The sequence below is a fragment of the Microcebus murinus genome, chromosome 2 (genome assembly GCF_040939455.1).
Source record: "Microcebus murinus isolate Inina chromosome 2, M.murinus_Inina_mat1.0, whole genome shotgun sequence".
Lineage (NCBI taxonomy): Eukaryota > Metazoa > Chordata > Mammalia > Primates > Cheirogaleidae > Microcebus > Microcebus murinus.
In genome coordinates, this window is record NC_134105.1 from 2,241,031 (window position 1) to 2,262,861 (window position 21,831).

Sequence of the window (21,831 nt, forward strand, 5' to 3'; positions counted from 1 at the left end):
GCAAGAAGGCCCTTGGGCAGCCTTCCCTCTTTCCTCCCCCCTCCTGCCATCCACCCACTGGCCGAGGTGGCTGTCCTTCCTGGGCGCAGGTGGGGAATTCCTCTTGTTGTATTTTATTTTTTTAGTCTTGCTACTTTATGTTTAAAAACTTAAATAGATTTAGGGGGTACCAGTGTTTTTTTTTTTCACTACCTGATGGAGTTGTTTAGTGGAGATGTCTAGGTTTTGATATATCTGCCACCTTGGGTAGCATACTTTGTACCCAATAGGTACTTTTTCCTCCCATAGGCCTCTTCCTGCTTTAGGTAGCCCTGACAACCACTGTTGTTCAGCCCCAAATTCAGACTCGTGTAACTGACTTACAGCTAAAGTCAAACACTGTGACACTGGTGATTTGAGACAGAAAAAAGTTTATTTGATTTGGCCAAAGCAAGAAGATGGGAGAGCAAAATCAGCTCTGTCTTTTCATTGTTTTATTTTTAAATTTTAAAAAATTTTTCTTTTCAAAAAAAATTTTTTTTCCTTTTCATTGTTTTAGAGAGCCCTGAGAACCACCTTGAAATTTCCAAGTTAAACTGCAGGCTGAGATGAAACTAAGCTTCCTTTTCTTAAATGAGGTTGCCTTATTGGGCAGGAGAGACTGTAGGAAGGGGGCAATGGTCCGGAGCACATGGCAGCCGCAGGTGCATAGCTGGGGAGAGGCGTTCTTGCCTCTCACGGCCAGATAAACAAGCGCCTCAACCCACATACTAGCTTCCCAGGATGGACATTTGTTCTTGTCCTAAGAATTGTCTAAGCCTAAAATCGAGTAGCAAAGTCTAGGAACCCCACCTCTCCTAGCTCCTCGATGATGGGTCCCAGGTCAGGTTGTTCCTAGAGAGCCGGTCTCCTGCAGCTCCCAGTCCCTCACAGGCCTCTGCCCTGTCCACTGTCCACGTGGTGCCAGAAGGGGAGCAGGGGGGCCTCCCCCCCTCCCCGTCCAGTGCTGCTGCTGCTCTCCCCAGGAGGGAACCCTGGTCTTCAGAAAGTTTCCTTTGCCTTCCTCTGGCCATTGCAGGCTGGAGGAATGAAAGCTTCCTCTCTAGTCTGGAAATGGGTAAATGATGCGAGTAATTTACGGGCACATCAGCCCTGAGTGCATAAGTCATATGTGCACAAAGGGGCCGGGTAAATATTTAAAGATTAGAGCCAGCTGGGGAGAAATACAAAAGGCTGGGACAATGAGGGTCTCTCTGAATTCACTCTTCCTGAGCTGGGCCAGCCCGGTCAGCGTTGATGCACTCACTGGAGTCCCAGCCTTTGTCCCTTGAAGGGCCCTTGGCTGCCCAGCTATTCGAAGTCCCAATACAGCTGAAGAGAGTTAAACAATCGCGGCCTCTCCAACCCCATCTGGAGACAATTGGCTGAGTCGTTTCGGAGCTTTCGCTGTGTCCCCATAGTTAATTACATGGAGCAATCACTTCATTCCACTGTGAAATGCATCTGCAGAGGGGAGCAGCTATCTCCCTCCAGTCACCCGCTCCCACAGTAGCCTGCAAAGCCCTCACCAGTGAGCAATGGTTTAGATGCCCCAAAGGGCAGAAAGGAAGGGGCTCCCACCCAGGACCAGAGGCGGCATAGAGCCATCTCTTTGGATGAGCGGTGGGACATCTTATGGGGCTCTTCTCCTGGGGCCTGCAAGCCCCCCTTCTTTGTTTCCAGACCAGACACAATGTTCTTTCTTTTGCCAAAGTCATGAAAACCAAATAGCGGAGAGGGCGAAGGCACAGGCTACTTTTTGCCTTCAATTCTGCAGCAAGAGAAAGGAGGGGCCCTGAGCAGCCTTGGAGGGCCTGAGAGCCCTCGGCAGTTACGGAAAAAAGTTTTTTCCTTGAATGAGCAGAGGGGGGCCTGGGTCTCCCCAGCACTCCTCCTGGACCTGTGCTCCTTTCCAGGCTGCCTTGGGGACCCCAGATGCTAAAGATGGAAAGGGAGTCAGTGGCCTACATCCCAGCTTGCGTAAGCCCCGTTTCTAAGTTGGTCCATGCCCTTCCCGGCAGTTTGAGAGCACTTTGTCCTGCTTGTCCCCAGAGAGGACAGGGTGAACCCGCTGCCGCACTCCCCTCTGCCTCTGAAAAGCCTCCCCAGTCGCTGTGAACTCCTTCGGAGCCCGCCCTCCCTGAGGTTGTGCTAGGATGCCCAGATTCAGGACGAGCAGACAGAGTGGGGGGCTGGCGTGGAGGATGGAACCAGAGCCTTCACCTGGGTTTCTGGGGAAGGTCCTGGTAGAGACTCATCTGCTGTCCTTTCCAATGACCTAGCCAGATGTGAAGCCTGATAGCTTTAGCTCAGGAGAGGAAGCCGGCTTCGGGAAGGAGCTCGAATTGGCGGTAAAGCTGGGATGGTGGGGAGGAAGCTGTCTCAGAGCTCAGGGAAGGGGAAGGATGGAAATCGCACCGAGATCCCTTCTGGCCTTGATCCTGCCCTACCCTCAGCGGTTTAAGGACAGGAGCCGGCCAAAGTGGCTGTTTGTAGTGGAGCCACGCGGGCTGGGGGTCACAAAGTAACGGGGGTCATTCCATGTGGGGAGACCCCGCCCGAGGACGGCCGCAGGGGAGTGGGCACTACGGACGGGGCAGGGGTGGTGGGTGTGGGGCGTAGCGGAGGCGGAGGCCCATTAACTGGAACCGGGCGGAGCGTGACGGCTGAGAATTCCACCCCGGCCGCCCAGCCGGCCTCGCCTTCCGCAGCCAAAGCAGAACATTGCGAATTAGCGCATTTTGCGGTCAATTTTCCACTGCTTAAGAAACACTAAGCCACCCACGTGAGCGGCCCCACCCAGTACGACGGAGATCCCGGGGCACGGGCTTGCAGGGGTGGCAGCCCTGGGATCGGCGGGTGCCGAGGTGCAGCCGGGGCCGCCCGGGGCCCCTTTATGGTGGCCTAAACTCTGGAGAAGGGGCGGGCCGGGCGCCCAGCTGCGGGCCCGCAGGAGCTGTGCTTGAGGGCCATTGGTTTGCTAATGCGCCGGAGTAGAAAAGCCTGGGCTGCGGTTTATGGGGAGGGATTGTAATTAGAGGACAAATTGCCCCGCTGCTGGCTCAGCTAGAGAACGTGGGGGTTGGGGGGACCCGCTGGGGCTTGGCGCGCGCCCAGCCTTAGTGCAGATGTGCAGCAGCTGGAAGCCCGCGCGCGGCAGGGCGCCGGGAGTTTGGCCCCGAGGGGGCGGGCGCCGCTTTGAGGGGCCAGCACAATGCCCTTAACACTCTGCTGCCCCCTTTGTGCCCTGCCCCGCCGCCCGCCCAGTGGCGCCTTTGTACCGCGCCGCCACCGCCCCGAGCCCGGAGCTGGAGGCCTCCCCCGCCTGGCTGGCCCAGGCGCTTCAAAGCTGCCCGGCGCGTGCCAGCGCTCAGCGCCCGGCCTCGGACCTGCCGCCCGCCTCCGACCCAAATCGGCCCAGATTTGGCCCGTGGGCCCTGCGGCCGGGTCGAGAGAGCGCCCCAGAGCTGGCGTGGCGCTGCCTCGGCCTGAAAGGAGAAGGGGCGCGATTCTCCCAGTTGCTCGGCGCCTGGGAACGCTGCCGCCCTGGCGGCGTCCATCCAGACCCCGGGCGGGGGCGGGCGGGCTGAAGGGGGAAGGTGCCCCCGCCCCGTGGAACTGGGGAGCCCACCTACAACTGAGCAATTTCCCCTCCCTCCAGGCTGAGGCCCTGCAGTGGCCAATATGTCCATTCCTCCGCCACAGACCTCCTCAACTGCAGAACTTCTGCAACCTCTCAGTCGGGCTCACAAGCATTGTTCACAACCCCATTTTACAGACCTCAAAACTAAGGCTGTGTGCTGGGCGCGGTGGCTCAGGCCTGTAATCCTAGCACTCTGGGAGGCCGGGGCAGGAGAGTGAGATCCCTTCTCTATTAGAAAATTAAATAGAAAAATTAGCCAGGTGTGGTCCCAGCTAGTCTGTAGGCTGAGGCAGGAGGGTCACTTGAGCCCAGGAGTTTGAGGTCGTAGTGAGCTATGATGATGCCACTTCACTCTACTCAGGAGGACAAAATGAGACTCTGTCAAAAAATAAACAAATAAATAAAACTAAGCCCAGTAAAGAGAGGTGTCTGAGTTTGAACCCAAGGACTTATCTGGAGGTCAGCCTTCCTGTCAGTCAGGAAGCTACCAGAGACCAGGGAGAATACTGCGCCACAGCGCTGCTGTAGGGCCTAGCCGCCCTGGGGTGGCCCCAGACATCTCCTCCACTGGGCTCCCTCAGTCCCCCACAGCCTGAGAAATGGATGGGGTGGGCCCTGGACCTCCTACAGCAGGCTGGAGCTCTCCCCAGAATAGCAGAGGTCTTCCCCACCCCATGGCCCAGTGGGACTGAGAGAAGGCCCAAGGGAGTCCCAGTCCTTCCCCATGGGGAAACAGTCCTCCACCTGAGTTGCCCAGCCTGGCAGCTCAGGGCTGGGGGTCAGGGAGAGGCGGCATGCCTCACCCCACCTCCTTGCAAGTTGGAAGAATCTGGGTGGGTTCCTAAACAGTGTCAGTGCACGTGGAGTCCAGGCTGACTTTGGCCAGGAGCACTCCCAGTCCCCGGGCCCCAGCAAGGATGAGGCCAGCTTTGGCCCCCGAGGCAGGCTGCATGCTTTAATGGGACACATGTCGCTGCGTGGCCCCCTCGGGCTCGACCTGCACCGGGCTTTGAGCGGCCACAGGCAGAAAATTGCTGCATTGTCCCAACATTAGGGCGACTAATGCAGCGTCGCCGGCCAGAGCGTGAAGAGCACAGAAAGGCTTGCTGGCGAGCACGCCTGGCCTCCGCATCTTCATCAGTCCCAAGGAGGCTCCAGCCCAGTCACAGTCATTCGAGCAGCCCAGAGCTGGCTGGGCCCATGGACCTCCCCCAGTGGGCAATTCCCAGAACGTTCAGAGACACAGGGCAGTAAGGACTTGGCAAGTGGGCTCAGAGGTGAGGACAAGACAGGCATGGAGGAGGAGGGCTTGCGAGTGGTCCCGAGCTAGGAAGTGGTGGGGGCCAGGGAGATAAAGAAAAGACAGAGACGATGGGGAGAGGGTGTCCCTAGGGAGGAAGGAGGGGTCCTGAAGGAAAGGACGCCTGGGCTACGGGAGGTGGGGAGTTTCGTGTTCATCCCCTTCTGTCTCCTCCTCCTCGGGGGTTTCTGGAGTCCGAAGGGCCTCATTGACATGTAAACGAGGGGCCCCAATAAAGGCGGCACTGACTTGCTGCTTGCGCATAAAGAGCAACATGGGCACGGAGCCCGCCACTACCCGGGGCAGCTTCCGCAAGGTCTGGGGTCCTGTGGCAAGGTCTGGGGTCCTGTGGGGCGCGGGTGGGCGCCCTTCCCCGGGCCGGCGGCCGGCGTCGGGGCAGGGCGGGTGGGCGGCGGTCGCATTCTCTAAAGGCTGCTCGTCCGCAGATCTCCAAGCCGCTGATGGAGAAGAAGCGACGCGCACGCATTAACGTGTCGCTGGAACAGCTGAAGTCGCTGCTGGAGAAACACTACTCGCATCAGGTGAGGGAAGGCGGCAAAAATGACGCGGCCCCCAACCTCACTCCCTGCACCTCGGGCTGCCAGCCTAAGGGCCTTTTCCACGGACCCGCAGATCCGGAAGCGCAAGTTAGAGAAGGCTGACATCCTGGAGCTGAGCGTCAAGTACATGAAAAGCCTTCAGAACTCCTTGCAAGGTAGAGGAGGACAGCTCAGAGGGGGCGGGGGAGGATTTGGGGTGTGTGGGTGGGATCAGAACCATGGCTAGGACAAGGCCAGATAAAAGGGAAGGGTGAAGAGGAAGGCTGGGGCAGCTGGGGCAGCTGGGTGAGGAGGGAGCCCCAGATCGCTGGGGGGCGGGAGAGGCGCAGCGAGGCCTGGCTGGCTGTGGGCGGAGGTCGGGACCTCGGGGCAGACGTTCTGGTCACTCCCCTTCCTCTCCCTTCTCTTCCCTTCCTCAACACACTTCCTCCCCCTTCTCTCTTTCCCTCCACACTTCTCCTCTTCTCCTCTCTCCTATTTTCCCCTTCCCCACTCTGCCCCCCGTTTCTCCCGTCCGCTCCCCTCTCCGCAGGGCTCTGGCAGGTGCCCAGCGGAGCCGAGTACTCATCGGGCTTCCGCAGCTGTCTGCCCGGCATGAGCCAGCTCCTTCGGCGCGGAGAGGAGGGCGACGGCCCGCGCTGCTCCCTGGTGCCGCAGCGCGCGGGTGGCAGCACCACGGACAGCGCCAGCCCCGGCCAGAAGGCGCCCGCGCTATGCGGCCCCTGCACCCCCACGGTCTGGGCTCCTGCCCCGGCCACCGGCGGCCCGCGGGCCCAACCTCCCCGGCTCCTCTTCCCTGGAGGTCTCCCCAACTCGCCCGCCAGCGTCCCAGCGCCGCCGCCAGCGTCGCGCCTTCGCGCCGAGAGCCCGGGGCCGGGACTTCGCGTATGGAGGCCGTGGTGAGGCCCAGGCACGGCCTCGGACTCAAGGGGGTCCCCATCTGGGCTGGGGACACAGTGACTATGTTGAGCTTGCCTATGGTGACTTTTGAGACCCCTCAATCGCCCGTTCTGGTCCCGGGGCGGGGTTGGCCCGGAGAGCGCTGCGCACGCGCGAACGCAGGGACATACGCGGGGGCACGCGCGTACCGGGTCTGCGCGTCCAGGCATAATCCATCCCCACTCCAGTCCCACCTACCCAGGCCGGATCCTCTCGCTCCTCCTCCCATCCTCTAGTGGGGCTGGGAGGGGGGTGTCCTGGGCTGCGCCCCTTTCCCAGGGGCCCTGGCGGGCAGTCCGCCCCCGCCCCCGCCCAGCGGCCGCACGCCTGTGGGAAGGTAGCAGTTGGCCGCGGGGCAGAGCGGACCCCTCGCAGCGAGGAGAATCGCTGCCCCGCCCCGGCCCATTCAGCCGGCCGCGGGCGCCCGGTTCCCACAGCCACAAAGCGCGCCGGGCCCCGCCCTGCCGGCGAGGGGCCCCCAGGCCGACCCCCACCCAGGACCCTCTCGGCTTCCACCGACTCCTTCGCCCTCCGCCAGCGGCGCAGCACCCCCGGCTGGCGCAGTCTCCAAGGCCCGCCCCTCAGAAGTCCCGCCCCCCCGGGAGCAAGCCCCGCCCCCAGGCGCCCAAGCCTGCCCGCCCGCCCGGACGCCCCGCCCCGCCCCGCGCCTGGGAGGGACCCGTTGTGGGTCGCGCTTCCTAGAGTGCTGAGAAAGCCAACCTGGGCGCCTCTGAGAGGGACCGGCCTCTGCTCGGCGGAGACGCGGGCGCACGCTCCGGGCCGGGCCCCACGGAGCATGCGCCCCCGGACCTCCAAGGCCGCAAAAGAGCCCAAACCCTCGCCGGCCCTCGGAGCGCTCTGCGCTCGTTTATTGGCCCGCAGATGAGGTCATTGCTGCGCTGGGCTTTGGCGTCGAGACGCCCAAATCAGATTTTCTTCCCGTGCCTCCGGGCCCGGGAGTCCGGGCCTACGGGGGACAGCCTGGGGGTGGGGTCAGGGATCCCAGCGCGTCCTCCCACCAGCTTGTAACTCCGAATAAAGACGGTGAGAGTCCGTGAGCTGGATGTCCAGAGGACACGACGGTTCTCATTTCTCCCACGATGCTTACCTACACGCATCTTTTCGAACCACGAATACCAATTTCTGCAGGAGCGCTCCTCGCCCTGCCCGTGCCCCGCGCGTTACGCACGTCCTGGCCCGCTCCCGGGGAGAAAGACCCTCAGTGCATCAGCAGCGCGTCCCGCCACCCACACAGCGGGCCCGCTGGAACGGAGCGGGGGTCCAGCTTTGGCCGTCCGGGGTGGCTTCGCCGGTCTCGGCTCTCGCTGTGCTGGCTGGGGGCGGGGGGAGGGCGGTGGCTGGGACGAATCCTTCTGCGCCCACCAGGCGGCGGCCTTGCACCGCCGACCCAGAGGCACAGCCTCAGACTGACTTTCAGTGGGCCCGCTGGAGGGACGGGGATGGGCGCACGGTGGGAGGAGAGTGGTGGGCACAACAGGTCCCCGACGTCTCAGACTGGGCTCCGATTGCCCTGCCCTGTTCGTTTTCCTGGTAAAGTTCACAGTGACTGGCAGCCCCAGACGCCATCCCTGGGGTAGGGGCTGCCACCTGCACTAATAGGGCCTTTCCTCTGGCTGGTGGGCTTTGGACCCCGCCCCACCACCTCGCTGGTCGCCGCTGTAGGTCCTTCTCGCTGACTCCCTAGGTGGGACCCAAGCGTTTGCCTGGACAAACAGGGTAAGTCCAGCTCAGAGTAACGGTGCACAGGCAGGGGAACTCAGGTTCCAGAGGAAGAGACATTTGGGGGCAACTAGCTAGACCTGGGTTAGCCTACAGAAGGGTTTTCCATGCAATCAGCCTCAGAATGCCAGATGCAAATCATAAGGAATTTTTATTGGGTCCTGTACAGAAGAAATGCTCAGTTGTCAAAAAACTACAAAGGGATCCTGGCTTCTGGGGCTGGGTGGTGGTATGAAGACAGAGCTCCCTCCCCAGGAAGCCCAGGGTCAAGCTCCTTATAAATGCAGCTAACAGGCCTGGAGGCTGGGCAAGCGTAGGAGAGCCCTGGCCCCAGGTCTTGCCCTGGGGATCCTCCCCTTAATTTTTGTAGAAACTCCAGGATTGGAGCAAGTATTGCCGTTGGATATGAAACATACAGAGCAAAAACTCAAGGTGACAAATGGGTGAAAACCCAAGGTGACAAATGGACAAATGCCCCTAAAATGGAGACAGTGGCTAGTTGGTGACCTCTGCCCCCACATGACACATCGGTCCTTGAAGGCACAGCAGCATTGGCCAGAAGTGGCCCCTTGCATGTCCATGGCTGGACCGCAGTCCCCAGCCTTGCTCACCTGTGGCCAGCTCATCCCCCAGTTACCCCACAGACAGGGACTGGAGTGGCCTTTGAGGCAGAGACAGTTAGATAGCCTCCCCCTACCACCCTCTGGACCCTGTCAAGAGAGTGAAGAGATGGGCTTGGCCACTCGAGGGGCAGAGGGAATAGGGCACAGGCCGGCTCTGTGCTGGCCTTGGGCACTGCTCCAGGCCTTCACATTGAGGGGCCACTGCACAGAGAAGCAGGGCCTAGAGGAGACAGCCTCTGCATTGGCCCCTGTCCTTCCAGCTCAAGGTCACAGCTGGCCCTGGGTCTCTCCTTAGCCTGGGAAGACCCAGGGCCTACGGTAAACCTCAGGCCTGCAGGGGGTCTGCCCAGGAAGGAGAGCAAAACACAGCCCTGTCCCTGGGAGAGAGAACCCTTGCCAGGTACTTGAATCTAGAGTCTGGAAACCTGGTAAGCCAGGATCCCTTCCTGGCAAGGTGGGGGAGGTGAGGTTGGGGATGGGCACCAGGACAAGAGTCCAGGCCCCTCTGCTTTAGTCCTCTCCACCAGGTACCTACAGCTTTCATGGAGGGGGTCAGAGAGGTGGCTGATGTGGTGGGGACAGGCAGTGATGGCAGAGTGATGAGAGTGGGGTTTAAAGTGGTGGTCGCGGTGGCTGTGGTGCCAATGCAGGTGTTGTGCTTAGCTGGGGTGGAGTGTGAGTTCCCGAGGGAACAAGGGCTACAGAGAGAGGGAGGCCTCAGGCCTGGGGTGCCAACACCAGGCCACCTGCTTAAAACTGACCCCCACAAAGGACCCACAGGGGGTGCTAGACTACCTCTCACACCTGGTCCACTCAGTGGCCAGAGTACATGGACCAGGAGACTTCTTCAAACCGCCCTGAGAGTTAACGTGGTCACCTGCTCATCAGAGATGGGGAAACTGAGGCAGAACTGGTCGCAAACAGGGAGACCTGCTCAGAGGGCTTGTTTGGGCTCTGAAGACCCCTGTGCTTGGAGACTCTCTGCACCCCCCTCCAGGTGCAGTTACGTGCAGGGTGTGGTGCAGTGGCTTCCTGCCCTTCCAAGGCTGGGCTATGTTTTGTCTGACTGTGGCCCCGTCCCAGCGTTCCCAGCCCGGTTTCCCGGGGCTGAGGAAAGCGCAGCCAGACGTGCACACGTCACTGACTACCCAAGCCCAGCCTCGCTGTGCCCCCGAGGATGCCATGCCTAGCAGTCATCCAGGCCAGCAGCCACCCTCGGGGCAATGCCAGCAGGGAGGAGCCGCAGGACAGACGCGCTGAGGCTGCCGTCCCCTCGCCCCTGGGAGGGGTAGCACATGTCTGCGCGCGGGGCAGGGGTGGCGTCTTTGGTGCTGTGTCCCGTGGGCGGCCCGGCCTGCCCGGTGTCCATGGAGAGGCGCCGGGGGTCTTAGGACGCCGAGCCCAGTGAGTCTGAGTGCAGCGTGACGTAGCCGGAGGACTCGGACGGCGAGCTCAGGAAGCTGCTGGTGCTGCCGTCGCCGCCCGCCACGCGCAGGCCCCCGGGCTCGCCCCAGCACGCGCTCAGGTGGGTCCGCAGGGCTTCGGCGCACGCGGCCGGGCGAGGCCCCAGGCTCCTCTGGGCGTCTTCCCGGGCCGTCGGGGCCTCGCCCGGCTCCGCGCCCTCCGCGCCGTCGGAGGCGGGTGGCGCGGCGGGGAAGGGCCCAGGCGGGGCGGGCAGGCGGCGCAGGGCCTGCGGCTCGCGCTCGAAGGCGGTCAGGGCGAAGGCGTCGGGCAGCAGCGAGGCAGAGGCGGAGCGGGCACCGGGCCCAGGGCGGCGGTGCCGGCTGCCGGGACTGTCCGGGGGCGAGTCGTGGGCGCGGCGCGGGCCGCCGTCCAGGGCCGGGGGGCGCAGCGACAGCAGGCTCTCGGCTGAGCGGCGACGCGGGCGGAACGGGGGCGCGTCCTTGCTGAAGGCCAGCAGGCTGCCGCGGCGCGGGTCGGGCCCGGCGGGCAGCACCAGGTGGGCCAGGGCGGCCAGGTCCTCGCCGGAGCCCCAGCGCGGCAGGAAGGCTGGCAGCGGGACAGCTGCCCACACTTCTGCGTCGTCGTGGGAGAGGCGCCGCGTGGGTGGGACCTGCTGGGACGGGGCGGGCTTGAATCCGGAGCTGCCCTCCTGCAATACAGGGACCACCGCCGCCCCACACCTAAGCAGGGCCGCCTATGGTCAGGGACCAGGCCCTGGGCCAGGGCAGCCTGGTTTGGAGCTGTGAGATTTGGGGCAAGTGACAGTCCCTTGGAGCCTCAGTGTTGCTTGGGTTAGTTGGGGAGAAGGCTCCTTGAGGAGGGTGCTGAGCAAGGGGAAAACAACACAGACAACAGGGAACATGCGGGCAGCGGCCAGGGGTTCTCTGCCTGGACCCATGGGCACAGGCTCTGTGACCTCGGGCCAGCCCCTGGAGCCACAGGGAGCATGAGATGACTCCAAGAGGAAAGGCCTTGGGGAGGTCAGAATATCCTTCCACCCACATATGCGGCCTCTCCCCCTGCCGGGCCTTACCTGCAGGTACTGCATCTTGTCCTCCTGCAAGGGCTGCAGTGGGTAGAGCTGGGGCAGGCCCTCCTCCAGGGCAGAGATCTCATACTTGGCCATCCTATCCAGGGCCACAAAATCACCTCCATAGCTGTAGTCGAGGGAACGCTCCAACGCCAGGTCCTGGGGGATGCCACCTTCCAGGCTGGTCTCTGCAGGGTGGGGCAGAGGCTTAGGGCCATGGACACTTGGGGGCACTTAGGAGGGAATCCCAGGGATTCTCTCCCCCCACACACACATACACAAGGCATAGGGCTGCTTAGCTGAAAAGGGAAGGGGCAGGGTCCTGGGTTCAAACTCTGACTCTGCCGCCCTTGAGCTGTGAGCCCGGGGAGGGAGGTCACACACTGGGCCAACTTCCATGTCCAGGATAAGGGGGTGGGACCTGAGGTTACCTTGGGAGCCTGGGAAGGCTGGCATGTGTAAGGGGCTGGCAGTGCCTGGCTCGTAGCAAGGGCTCAGCCTAGGGCAACATTGTTATTGCAGAGAAGAGACAGCACCTGGGTCTACAGGAGCCCCTGGGGCAGGTGACCTAAGGGTGGGGGGCAAGCCTGGGAGCTTGGTGGGACACATTTAGTCGTGTGTCCACAGGTCCTCTCTGTTAACCAGAGCATCAGATTCACTGGAACCCCAGGGCAGCCAAGCTGGATACGAGAAAGCCCTGTGGGAACCCGGCTTGGGTCCGTTAGGCATTCAGGTACACTTGGGGTGATACAGGGGGTGTCTGGTGGTTGAGACTGGAGTCACCTAACAGCTGTTTTCCTGCCAACCCAGAGCCCTCACCCAGACAGCACTCCTCCCGGGGCCGTCTCGGGCCCTTCTCACCATCGTCAGAGTCTTCGTTGTTGGCCATGAGGGCCACACACTTCTCCCAGACAGCCTTGAGGTCAGCCCGGTAGCGGTCACAGGCCCAGAGGAACACAGGCAGCAGCAGAGCCTGGGTCACGGAGCACCACAGCACGCAGAGCACCATCCAGGGCGCCGAGGCGTCTGCCCGCAGGCTGCTGAAGCTCACCACCTGTGGGCACAGCATTGGCCTGGCACCCGGCGGGGCCCCATCACACCACTCCCCTCCCAGCCTCAGTTCTCCCACGTGCTCGGCGGGCCCGACACCCCACCTCCCGGAGGAGGAAAGAGCCAGAGTGCGGTGCTGGAAGGCCCTGCCCTCTGAAGGCCGCCTGGCTGCTAAGGTGAACAATCATACCCTCAGTGTGTGCACAGCACTTCACAGTGTACCAGGCAGCGCCGGGTCTCGCTCTGTTGCCCTGGCTGGAGTGCAGTTGTGGATCATAGCTCCTGCAACTCAAACTCCTGGGCTCAAGGGGTGCTCCTGCCTCCGCCTCCTGAGTAGCTAGGACTATAGGCACATGTGCCACTATGCCTGGCTAAGTTTTCTGGGTTTTTTTGGTAGAGATGGGGTCTCACTATGTTGTGTTGGTCTCAAGTGACAGTCCTGCCTCAGCTTCCTAAAGTGCTGGGATTATAGGCGAGAGCCACCACACCCAGTGCCCCCTTTTTTTTATTATCTTTTTTTATTTTTTTTTGAGACAGAGTCTCACTGTGTTGCCTGGGCTAGAGTAGCGTGGCATCAGCCTAGCTCACAGCAACCTCAAACTCCTGAGCTCAAGTGATCCTGCTGCCTCAGCCTCCCGAGTAGCTGGGACTACAGGCACGTGCCACCATGCCTGGCTAATTTTTTCTCTATATATGTTTTTAGTTGGCCAATTACTTTCTTTCTATTTTTAGTAGAGACAGGGTCTCGCTCAGGTTGGTTTTGAACTCCTGACCTTGAGCAATCCTCCCGCCTCGGCCTCCCAGAGTCCAGTGGTTCACCCCCCTTTTTTAATTTTAGACAGAGTCTCACTGTGTTGCCCATGCTAGAGTGAGTGCCGTGGCATCAGCCTAGCTCACAGCAACCTCAAACTCCTGGGCTCGAGTGATCCTTCTGCCTCAGCCTCCCAAGTAGCTGGGACTACAGGAATGAGCCACCATGCCTGGCTAATTGTTTCTATATATATATATATTAGTTGGCCAATTAATTTCTTTCTATTTATAGTAGAGACGGGGTCTCGTTCTTGCTTAGGCTGGTTTCGAACTCCTGACCTCGAGCAATCCGCCGCCTCGGACACCCAGAGTGCTAGGATGACAGGCGTGAGCCACCGCGCCCGGCCCAGTGCCCCCTTTTTGAGATGAGGAAACCGAGGCTTCGAGAACCAGGTCTCAAGCCTATTCAGGGACCTTTCTGCCACTACCCCGACACCACCAGCCAGTGGCCTCCTTGGCCCTGCCCCTACTCCAGGGGTCTAGGGTTCAGACCCCAAAGGAGGTTCAAAGGGGACAGGTCCCGCCAGGCAGCCTCTGGTCGCTGCCCAGGGACCCCCTAACTCCTTCTTCCCAGGAGAGCCCTCTCTGCCCCCCTCCCCGACCTAGGGACCCAAGTGACATCTGACAATGCCCACAGCGGAGTGGGAGTGTGCATGACGCAGGCATCACGTTGTTCCTGCCATCTGTGAGCTGGGTGACCCTCAGAAAGCTACTAAACCGATCTGGGCTTGGTTTCCTCATCTGTGAAATGGGCTACAAACACCCCACACTGTGGAGGGCGAGGAAAGGACCCCAGACTGTTTGTAACAGGCCAGAGGCACGGAGTGGCCCTATGAGCAGCACCCCTTCCCCAACCCTAAGAGAAGCTGGGGTGGCCCCTGCCCCTCCCCTACTGCTGCCCACACAGGGCTCTGTGGTTCTGTGGTTTTACAAGACCCCTTCCCTCCATCGGACCAGCGACAGGGATGCCAGGCCCACTGTACACACAAGGGCCCTGTGGCCCGGGGGGCTGCTGGGAGTAGGGGAGCAGGTCAGCAGGGGCCACGTCCTGAGCACATCTCCTGACTCTGAAGCTGCCACCCTCCTCTCACCTTCCTGGAGCTCCTGTCCTGCAGTGACTCCAGGGACGCAGCCCTGCCCTGCTGCTCAGACGAAGCCTCTCTGGCTGGTCCTTGTCCCTAGCCCCTGCAGAGACAGGGCCCGGGGGGCCGGGCTACTGAGTCCAGACCTCGTTCCTGGGCCAGGCCTATCCCAGCCTCACTGAGAGGACCCCAGGCAGCCTCACTGGACCTTGGATCCTTGTCAGCAAGGTTGTTCTCAGACCAGCCCTCACCTTGACCCTACCCAGCCCTTAGGGTAACCTGCAACTCCCCAAAAGACGTTCAAGGCCCGCCTGCCCTGGCCTTGCCGTTTCTTGCTTCCGTGCCCCTACCTACCTGCACTGCCAAAGCTCCCTCTGCCCATCCTGGGACCTGGACCCGCAGGAAGGAAGCCCATGGGCACGTTACCCCACCTCTGTATCAAACGGGCCTCGGGAGAGGGTAGGAAATGCCTCTGCGGTGCAGCAGAAAGACCCTGGGCTCTGCAGTCTCCAGATGTGGGTTCAAGCCCACCACCGCTGCCCTGCCTTAGGCAGGTCATCATACCTCTCTGAACCTCGGTTTCCAGATCTGTAAAATGGGGAGGGTGGTCATGCTCATCTCAGAGGATTGGGTTTGAGGATTCAACCACCTGGGGCGTGCCCAGCCCCAGGGCTGTCCCAGAGCCCAGACTCTGCCACCTGACACTCTCACCCACCAGCACAGGGAAGCCCATGAGGCAGTCGTAGATGACGACTATGGTGGCCACGAGGCCCGTGATCTGCAGCGAGGTTTTGGCGGGCTCCGAGCCGTCGATGGAGGATCGTCGCTTGCCCTGCGCGTCCTCCACCACGATGGTGGGCACAGTGAAGGCGTGGCGGTCGGCCCGGCGCCCCACCTGCCGGGCTAGCGTCTGGAAGAGGGCGATGGCCGTGCAGACCACACCCATGGCCACGCTGCCACCCACCAGCAGCAGGAAGCAGACGCCAAAGCCCAGGCCGATCTCGGCCACGATGAAGCGGCAGCCGTGGGTGTAGAAGCGCTCGCTCGTGTCGTGCCAGCCGACGGCAGGCAGGGCCGACAGGATGAAGGACACCATCCAGATGCCCATGACTGTGTGCACCGCCTGCTTCTTGGCGTTGCTCAGCCTGGCACGGGGCAGGGCGAACAGAGGGACCCTGTGTCACTCGAAGGTCTCCCCAGGCCCCTGGAGACCTGCAGAGGATCCCAAACAGCCCTGCACCTCCCTCCCCAGCACGTCACCGACACGACACAGCCACTGCTGTGCGGCCTTGTCCCTTGCATGGGAGATACTTGTGCACATCGTCACACATCCCTCTCCCAAGCATTTCCTGGACACCTGAGCACACCCAGGCACACCCACACGTGCATGCCTCCAGCAGCCCCTCGGGAGCCTCCCCGCCCTTCCCAGCACAGCACAGGTGTGGCCACTCGTGGGTGTACTCAGCCACGCCAGGTATGTCTTTGTGCTCACGCCTGCTCTCTAAGAACACCAGACATCTGGGCGCTCACCGGTAGTTGACGGGCCAGCGGACCATCCACATGCGGTGGTAGGAGAGGGAGGTGACGGAGAAGCAGGTGGCCAGGGTGAGCGTGTAGAAGGTGGACACAAAGACCTTGCAGAGGCCCTCGTTCCACTCGTAGTCAGGGCGCTGCCGCCGCAGCTGCACCACAGCGTAGGTGGTGATGGGCACCGCCACGTTGAGCATGTGGGTGGCCGCGAGTGTGCACAGCAGGAACTCCAGTGGCTTCCACTTCTTCTGCTTGGCACCGACGCTGAGGATGCCCCAGGCGTTGGCCAGCAGGGAGAGGCCCCCGCATGCCAGCCAGCCCACCGCGCTGCCAGGCAGCCGCCGCTCATCACTCATGGTGTAGACCGGAGCTGGCAGGCGGCTGGGGCATCCTCCTTGGAGCCAGGCCTCGGCACGGAGGGGCGGGCCTCACTCTCGGTGGCTCGGGGACACCAGGGACCACAAGCATCTGTGGGGGCGGGGGCAACAAGTGCTCAGTGGCTGCCCCTCTGGCCACAGCATTGGAGCTCTTGGGGCCCCTGGAGTGGGAGATGGGGAGCACTAAGGTTTGAGTGTCCTCCCCCAAAACTCATGTCGAAATTTAATTGCCATTGTAACAGTATTAAGCGGTGGGACCTTTTCGTGGTGAGGGCTCCTCCCTCATGGGTGGATTTCATGCCTTTACAGAGGGGCTTTGGGGAGTGGGTTCTTGCCCTTGGCTTTTCCATTCTGCTGGCATTGAGGGACAGTGTTCCTCCCCTCCGGAGACATGGAGTTCAAGGCACTATCTTGGAACAGAGACCAGGCCTTGCCAACACCTTGATCTTGGACCTCTCAGCCTCCAGAATAGTGAGAAATTAATTTCTGTTCTTTATCTATTACCCAGTCTCAGGTATTCTGGAGGGCCCCACTAGACTGCTACACCTCCCTCTCTACCCCTTGGGGCCTTTTACCCAGGTCCCTGGCACCAAGGGGACTGTATACAGGAGTGTCCAATAAGTGCACATCCCCTCAGTTCTGCCTACTACTGGTCAAGGCTTGGAATCTGGGCTTCCTTCCAGGTCACCTGCATCCTCAGGGAAGCAGCCAGGTGGACCCAGATGGCACTCTGGCCCCACATGTCCGGCCCCATCCCAGAACAAGCCCTCTTGCCATCAAATGTTCCCAAAACCTCCACCAGCCCAAGCCAGGCCTCCCCAGTGGACATCTCCGGGACTTGCTTTGATCATGTCTGCTAAACCTCCCTTCCCCTCTCCTGACCCCCATCTGACCTATGAGCCGGGAGGGCTGGTCACCACTCTCATGCCCACCCTGAGGGGAGCCGTGTGCTTTGTCAGCCCCCAGGTGGCCTTCCATAGCCAGGAGCCCAGCTGGGATTAAAGCTCTAGGATGGTAGCTGTGTGGTTTCCGGTCCCTGCACCTGTCATCCTCTAATGGGGACTGTAGTGCTTCTCCCATAGGGAGGCTGGGGTGGACAGATGCCACAACTCCAGACCTAGGTCTCACACACAGTGGGTGTCTTGGGGTGGTGGTCAGCATCATGCTCTGGACAGCGTGGGCTCCATGGGCCTGGAGATGGCCCAGAGACCACACCTTGACCTTGAGGAGGAACTGCCAACTGACTGTGGATGTGAGCCAGAGACACAGGACGCTGGCTAGGAAGCAGGTGTTGGGAGGTGCCCCATCCTGCCTGAGGGCTGGGCAGTGAGTCCCTCCCCGCCCCCAGCCTGACTCCCTCTGCTCACACAAACTTGGCCCTTCTCCTCCTTCTCACCTGAGGGCCGTGTAATCTCATTTGCTGGTTCTCACGCCCTTACTATAGCAGACACAGCCACAGAATCCCCCAGGAGGAATTATCTCAGCTTGGGCTGGAGCGGCCCCCACATCCTTAGCCGGGGCCCTGGCCCTCAGGCTGCCAAAGCAATGCTGTCCTGGCCGGCGCCCCTGCTGGTCTGTGGGCAGCCCGACTCCCCCTGGACATGCAGGGCCCCTGGGGAATGTGTCTCTTTCATCTTTGTGCCCCTGCCCTGAACCTCCCCAGACCCCTGACCCAGGCAAGGAGTCTAGTCTGGACGAGAGCAGGGCCCTTTAGTGGCCTCCTGGCTAGGGGACTGCTGTGGCCAGAGAAATTCCTTCTCAAACATTTATTAGGTTTCTGCTTGTAGAGTAGCCTCCTCTTCCCCATCCCAGACCCAATGTGGCAGGTGAGGTGGCCCCCCTGAACTGTCCACCGGGCATTCACATGTCCAGCAAACCTCCCAGACAGCAGCGTGAAGGCCACATGGTATGGGAGAAAGAGCGTGGACTCGACTGAGGCTGCTGGACTCCAACCCCAGCTCCTCAGCTAGTTATGTGACTACTCTGTGCCTCAGTTTTCTCATCTGTAAACTGGACATGCTGACACCTACCTTGAAAGGTGTTGTGGGTAGTTAATGAACTATGCCAGGAAAAGTGCTTAGAATGGAGCTGGGCATGCAGTAAGTGCTCAATAAATGCTTGCCATCTAAATATCTACCTTAAAACCCTTGCAGCTCCCTGAGCTATGCTGTCTCTTAAGGGCCAAGACGCTGAGCTTGGAGGTGTGGGTTAGCCTCAGACCTGGGAGCAGATACATTTTCACCAGGGCCAGGACTCGGGACACCTCAGTGGCGAGGAGGCCACAGGGCAGCCTCCAGCCTCTGGGGTGCTTGGCAGCCTACTAGGGGGTCCAGAGCAGACTGTGGGGAAGTGCTGTGGGCAGAGCTGCCAACATCATGGTCTTTACAGTATCGACAGGAAACTGGACTCAGCAGGCACCTGGTGGGCCAGTATCTCTTTCTACCCGCCTTGGGCTCCCATGGCCACCAGACTGGGAGGCCCAGCAGGCTCTGTCTGACGCCTGTGACCATGGCCCAGCCCGGCTCACCTGTCCACACGATGGCTACCCGTGTGGAGTGGTGAAGAAGGTGCCACAAGCTGCCAGCAGCACAACCCTTCAAGGTGCCTGTTCTCCCCCTCGCCTAGCCTAACAGACCCTTGCTGCAGGGACAGGCTCTTGGGTCTGTGGGCAGGGAAATGTGCCCCACAGGTAGGGGAGGAATTATCCTCCTGGAAACAGGCACACTCCTCCCAATCAGTGTCCCCAGCTATTCTGTGTGATGGATACCTTTGTCATCTTCATTTTAAAGACAATCTAGCAGAGATGGAGACGTAAAACCATTTGCCCAGGCCATCATGTGCCCGAGCCAGGGTCCAAAGTACTTCCCTGACATCAAAGTCCCAGACTTTCAACCTAAAACATTCGGCAACATGGTGATTTTTGTCTCTAGAGCTGAGGTCTTTCTGAGCCTCCTATTCCTGCAGGGCAAGTCCCACTGTTCCCACGTGGAAGGCAGGAACACTGTGGCTTGAAGCTCAGGGCAACACAGGAGTGTCAGAGCTGGGTTTGGGGCCCAGCACTCCTGAGCACTGTGGTACTGGGATGGGGGAGGAATGTCCCTGGGGCTGCTGGTGGGGGGTGGAAACCAAGTCTCCAAGTGAAGAGTGACAGGGTGTCCCCCCCTCGGTTGGTGACCTCAGACCCATGGATCACACACCCACTGTTCATTCTTCACAGGAGCAGACCCCAGGCTGGGCTCCTCCATTGCGGTCTGCACCCAGGGTGTCACTGTCCCCTGGTGGAAAGTTTCTCCCGCATCGAACTCAAAGCACCCCGCGTTTCAGGATAAAGCCTCCCGCCTCCCCGCCAGGAAGCCGACGCCAGCTGGCCCTACAGCAGGGCAGACTGCAGGTGCGACCGGCCTGGGACCCGCCCGAGCCACGAAGAGTCCCTCCACAGGGTCCGAGGGCGGGGCCCCGGCGTGACGTCAAGGCCCGGGGCCAATGAGGCCGCGCGGCCCCGGGGCTCAATTGCGCCACAAAGAGAACCCAGAACTTGAAAGGATTCCCCGGGCTCCGGCTGCGCCCGGCAGCTCCGGCCGGCCTGCGCCCGGCTTCCGCCCCCACGCTGGCTGTGCCCGCGCTGCCGCCCGTCGGTCCCGCAGGGCCTGGCCTGGCCGCCGCCCGGGGCGGGACGCGCAGCTCGTGGCCTCCACACCTGCGGCACGCCCCCCGCCTACCCCACCCCGGTGTCCAGACCCTCGGGGCCTCGATCCTCCCGCCCCTGCCCCCAACCTGCGCGCTCCCGCCGGCGGGTCCCCCTAGTCCTGCCCGACCCCGAGGGCGCGTCCGCGTGACAGCCTGGGGAGCCAGATGCTGGCGGGATTGCGGCCCCGGGGACGCTCCAGGTTGCGCTGGGCAGGGGTGGGGCCGGGACCCTCAGATCCGCCCCCTCCGCAACCCGGGGGGCGGCGTTGCCAGGCCTGGAGGCGGGGTGGGGGGGTAGGGCGGAGGGAGGAGCTGGCCCGGGGGGAAGTTACCCTGAAGGTCCCCAAGGGGGGGTGCCAGCCCTAAGCGGGCTCGCAGCCCCTCGGACAGACCCTGCGACCAACAGAGCGCGGACGCCCCCTCCCGCCGGGGTCCTCCCGCCCGGCCGCCCCCGGGCCAGGGCGGCGGCGCTCACCCTGCATTCGGGCGCCCGGGGCTCCTGCTCGCTGCTCCCGCCTCCGGCTCCGGCTGCGGCTCCCGCGCCCCCCGGCCGAGCGCCGGCCGCCGAGGGCCGCGGGGGTGGCTGGCGGCGGAGCGGCCCGCGGACCCGGGCATGCTGGCGGCGGCCACCGGCGGCCGGCGCACTCCGCTCGGCTCGGCTCGACCCCGCCGCCCCTCCCTCCCCTCGGCGCGGCCCCGCCACCCCTCCCTCCTTCCCTCCCTCCTTCCCTCCCTTTTCCCTCCCTCGGCGCCTCTGCCGCCGCGCGCGCTCGGCTCCCGCCGCTCGCTGGCTGCTCGGGCGGCCGGGGGCGGGGGGCGGGCAGGGCGCAAGTCTCCACCCGGCGCCGCCGCCCCGCCCCCCCGCTCGGAGGCTCGGCGCGTCCGTCCGTCCGTCCGCCCGCCTGGCCGCCTGCAGCCCCTCCGCCCCCCGCTCGCACTCCCGATGCCGCCTGGGCAAGACTCAGGCCCGGAGCGCGGGGGTCGCGGGCCGGAGGGAGCTGGGACGGGAAAGGACAGTGGGAACCCGGGGCTGGGGTGGGGGCTCCGGAAGGCCTTCCCGGAGGAAGCCACATCTAAGATGAGCGACCGGGGCGGGGCGTGGAGAGGACGCGGGACCTGAGGACCAGCGGTTTCTAGGAACCGGACTTGGGTCCCGAGCCGGGGCGGAGAGAGGCAAGGTTGAGCCAGCTAGGGATTCAAACTTCTGCGTGGGCCTTGGGGTCCGCGGAGGGAATAAGTGAGTGGACCGCGGCCTCCCAGTGGGCCCCCCCGGCTCAGCGGTTCTCTCTGAGCACACCAGGCAGCTGGGAGAGGCCAGGGTCTGCAGCCCGCACCCCGCGGCTCTCGCTCCCTTCCCTTGGAGCCTCCCCTCCCGCTGCACTCCTAGTAGGGCACTTGCTGTCGCCCATAGACTGGGGACACCATCCATCCCCTTGATGGGGGCCTCTGGAGACCCCTCAAGGCATGAGAGAGTGCTGTGGCCATCTTGGCCTCCCTTCCAGGCAGAGGATCACGCCTGTCTCTTCTAGAAAGTCCCTGAGCACAAACACAATGGCCACAATGCCTTTGGGGCCACCCAGGGCTGCTCGGGCACAGCCCTTCTTTCCCGTGCATCAGGAACAGCCTGAGTCTGGGGACGCTGGGCACTGACCAGCACAAGACCCAGACAGCTGCTCGCCTGGGCTGGGCAGGGCTGCCCCAAGTGCTCCATAGCCTGACTCCTGCACTTGCCTAAACCATCCCCACACCCTGAACAGCTTTGAGGGGCCCCAGAGTGGCCTTAGGGTCAGTCCTATGAGACAAAAGTAAAAGTGTTTGTAGAACACTGTTTCTCTGTAGAGAAACTTTCCACAATGTGGGGGGCTGGGGATGGGGGATCCAGGGCCATGCCCACTCTCACAGTCTCTGTGGCTTCTAGGGTGGTCAGGGCTGACCGCCCCAAGAGCCCTCCATGGACAGCTCCCCCCCGCAGGCAGCC

The 21,831-nt window shown here is 62.2% G+C and overlaps 2 protein-coding genes across 3 annotated transcripts; one reads left to right on the plus strand and one right to left on the minus strand.

Moving 5' to 3' along the window:
* The first annotated feature begins 5,415 nt into the window (after window positions 1-5,415).
* HES3 (hes family bHLH transcription factor 3) lies at window positions 5,416-6,631 on the plus strand. The gene is made up of 3 exons (XM_012791549.2): window positions 5,416-5,503; window positions 5,595-5,676; window positions 6,054-6,631. Exons 1-3 carry the CDS (start codon window positions 5,423-5,425, stop codon window positions 6,422-6,424), a joined length of 534 nt encoding a protein of 177 aa, XP_012647003.2. The 5' UTR covers window positions 5,416-5,422; the 3' UTR covers window positions 6,425-6,631.
* A 1,719-nt stretch (window positions 6,632-8,350) lies between these two features.
* On the minus strand, window positions 8,351-20,507 carry GPR153 (G protein-coupled receptor 153). Of its 2 annotated transcripts, XM_075993462.1 has the most exons (6): window positions 20,329-20,507; window positions 15,790-16,257; window positions 14,975-15,404; window positions 12,179-12,371; window positions 11,321-11,505; window positions 8,351-10,897 (listed from the first exon to the last, which is right to left on the minus strand). In XM_075993462.1, exons 2-6 carry the CDS (start codon window positions 16,143-16,145, stop codon window positions 10,211-10,213), a joined length of 1,851 nt encoding a protein of 616 aa, XP_075849577.1. In that variant the 5' UTR covers window positions 16,146-16,257; window positions 20,329-20,507; the 3' UTR covers window positions 8,351-10,210. The 2 variants fall into 2 exon arrangements, with proteins under 2 accessions (XP_075849577.1, XP_020137607.2); XM_020282018.2 differs by lacking the exon at window positions 20,329-20,507 and having other exon boundaries at window positions 15,790-16,365.
* Between the last annotated feature and the right edge of the window lie 1,324 nt (window positions 20,508-21,831).

What these genes read in the sequence shown, in the direction of transcription:
- HES3 (XM_012791549.2), top strand. Translation starts at nt 5,423, where the DNA reads ATGGAGAAGAAGCGACGCGCACGCATTAACGTGTCGCTGGAACAGCTG. An exon ending in AGAAACACTACTCGCATCAG is followed by an intron (nt 5,504 to 5,594) that starts GTGAGGGAAGGC and finishes ACGGACCCGCAG; the next exon opens with ATCCGGAAGCGCAAGTTAGA. An exon ending in CCTTCAGAACTCCTTGCAAG is followed by an intron (nt 5,677 to 6,053) that starts GTAGAGGAGGAC and finishes CCCTCTCCGCAG; the next exon opens with GGCTCTGGCAGGTGCCCAGC.
- GPR153 (XM_075993462.1), bottom strand. Translation starts at nt 16,145, where the DNA reads ATGAGTGATGAGCGGCGGCTGCCTGGCAGCGCGGTGGGCTGGCTGGCA. An exon ending in CAACGAAGACTCTGACGATG is followed by an intron (nt 11,506 to 12,178) that starts GTGAGAAGGGCC and finishes CCCACCCTGCAG; the next exon opens with AGACCAGCCTGGAAGGTGGC. An exon ending in ACAAGATGCAGTACCTGCAG is followed by an intron (nt 10,898 to 11,320) that starts GTAAGGCCCGGC and finishes CCGTCCCAGCAG; the next exon opens with GTCCCACCCACGCGGCGCCT.